The sequence below is a fragment of the Chaetura pelagica genome, unplaced genomic scaffold, assembly GCF_000747805.2.
Source record: "Chaetura pelagica isolate M959 unplaced genomic scaffold, ChaPel_1.0 scaffold121, whole genome shotgun sequence".
In the NCBI taxonomy this organism is placed as follows: domain Eukaryota; kingdom Metazoa; phylum Chordata; class Aves; order Apodiformes; family Apodidae; genus Chaetura; species Chaetura pelagica.
This window is the reverse complement of record NW_009954546.1, coordinates 600474-602442: the sequence shown is the minus strand read 5'-3', so window position 1 is coordinate 602442 and position 1969 is coordinate 600474. Positions and strand designations below refer to the sequence as shown.

The window sequence follows — 1969 nt, the reverse complement described above, 5'->3', positions numbered from 1 at the left end:
GGCTTCATCATATAACAAAATTAGTCTTTCATCTTGTTTCTTTTGTAAGCACTGTTGGCTTGTACTTCATTTGTCACGTATCTGCTAGGACTATAACATGCAAAAATGCTGCCCAAATTAGTAGGTGTGTACCTCACTTCAGCAAGGCACTGGAGTGTGTGCTTATCTTTACCTACATTCTTTAGTCTCATTTACTGAAATCCTTGAAAGCCTAAAGGTTTTGCTGAAGTGGGCCTGTGCTGTTACCAGTGAGCATTTCCCAGCACGTTTGTAATTTTTAGTTAAGAACACCAAATAAAAATCAAATGCAATGTCTGTAATGTAATGATATGACGTCTCTTGTAGTTACTGTTTTGAAAGTCTCATTATGTCCTTATTTTCACATATTTTTTCATTTTATATAGGGAGATAGCTTTTCTCTTTGTCTCATCAAGCCTCACTAGAGAATTTGTCTCTTTGTAACAGTCCAGTGGGTAAAACTGCTGGCAGGAAACTCCTCAATAATGCATGATGGGGCAGACTTGTTCAAGATCTGTAGGATCCATTCACATGTGGAAGCACATCAAAATGCACACGTTACACCCACTGGCAGAACTCAGTTTTGAAAATAATGTAATTCCCTGTTTAAATTTGAGTTTAAATTTGGTCTCAGCTTTGTTACTGGGTATTTGGGGAAGGATTAGATTAGGTATTAGAAAAAATGTCTTCGCTGAAAGGGTAATGAAACACTGGACCCCCCTGCCCAAGGAAGTGTTTGAGTTTCCATCCCATCCCTGGAGGTGTTTAAGAGACATGTAGATGTGGTGCTCAGGAACATGGTTTAAGCACTGGACTTGGTAGTGTTAGGTTATTGGTTGGCAGAGTTAGGCTGTGGTTGGACTCCATATTAAAGGTCTTCTCCAACCAGAATGATTCTGTGGTTTAAGACGTCATGCACTCCACAAACTGGAAATTCACAAGGACGCTTTGGAGAGGGGCATCTTAATGAGATGCGTAAGTGATAAACCACTGCATCTAAGAATCTTGTGCTTGAATTCAGTAGTAGCTTTAATCCTTGGTATTTTTTGTCTTGCTCTACAGGTGTGTGCATCCCAGGGGAGGTGTGATTCAGAGTGTCTCTTCCTGGAAGCATGGCTCAGGCTCACAGTACGTTACCGCTCAGCAAACACCATCATGGACAGCTGTGACTCCCCAGCAGAACTGGTCTTCACCCCCAGAAGTAGTAGACCTCACTTTGGATGAGGATACCAGGCGCAAATATCTACTGTAATGCAGTGTCACTGTGTTTGTGTCCCCAGCCCTTCTCACCCACAGAAGCTTGTTGTTACAGCTTCAGCTTCAGAAGCCTGATTCCTGGCATTACAAAATTCAAACTCACTAAGTTTTTTGTTTCCGTAAGAACGTAGTATAATTTCAGTATAATTTTAAATGGTTTTGCCTTCTCAAAGGAGGATTCGTCCCAGAATAAAAAGCCAATAGCTCCAAAGTTAAAAGCACAGCTACAGTTACTAACTTGAGTGTATGTTAATCTGCAGAATTAAATGGATGCAAACTTATGTCCTCCCACCCGTTCCCACATCCGACTTCAGAACTTTTTTAATTTATCAGTATATTGAGTTTGTTAGTAGCAGTTAGTGTTTGCTGTGTGAGCATCAGTGGTTTTGAGAAATGCTGTGTCTTCATTGATTCCAGTGGAACTGGGGGTATTCAACACTTCTGAAACTTGGGCCAAGAGTATTCATACCCAAGCTGATTTAGTTGTGTTACCAGCAGAAGGGATTGTCTTCAGTACAAATGGCCCATAACATGTGCACTGAACAGCTTTTAATTATAATCCTTTAATTTATAGTTTACACTCCTTTCAGTGCTGAGTCTTCTGTTTGCTTGACTACTGTGCTTCACGGGTTGTTTCCCACAGCTTGTTAAGGTTTAAAATAGTAATAGTAGTGACTTCCTAGCAGCTGGTACT

At 40.6% G+C, this 1969-nt stretch overlaps 1 protein-coding gene across 2 annotated transcripts in view; it reads left to right on the top strand.

The window, feature by feature from the left end:
• Positions 1-1270, top strand: part of LOC104395333 (chromosome unknown open reading frame, human C18orf25) — a 26799-nt gene extending 25529 nt beyond the window's left edge. For both annotated transcript variants that reach the window (XM_010005024.1, XM_010005023.1), the window contains one exon: positions 1081-1270. In XM_010005024.1, coding sequence (XP_010003326.1) covers positions 1081-1270 — 190 coding nt within the window. The remainder of the gene's footprint in view (positions 1-1080) is intronic.
• Positions 1271-1969: the final 699 nt, after the last annotated feature.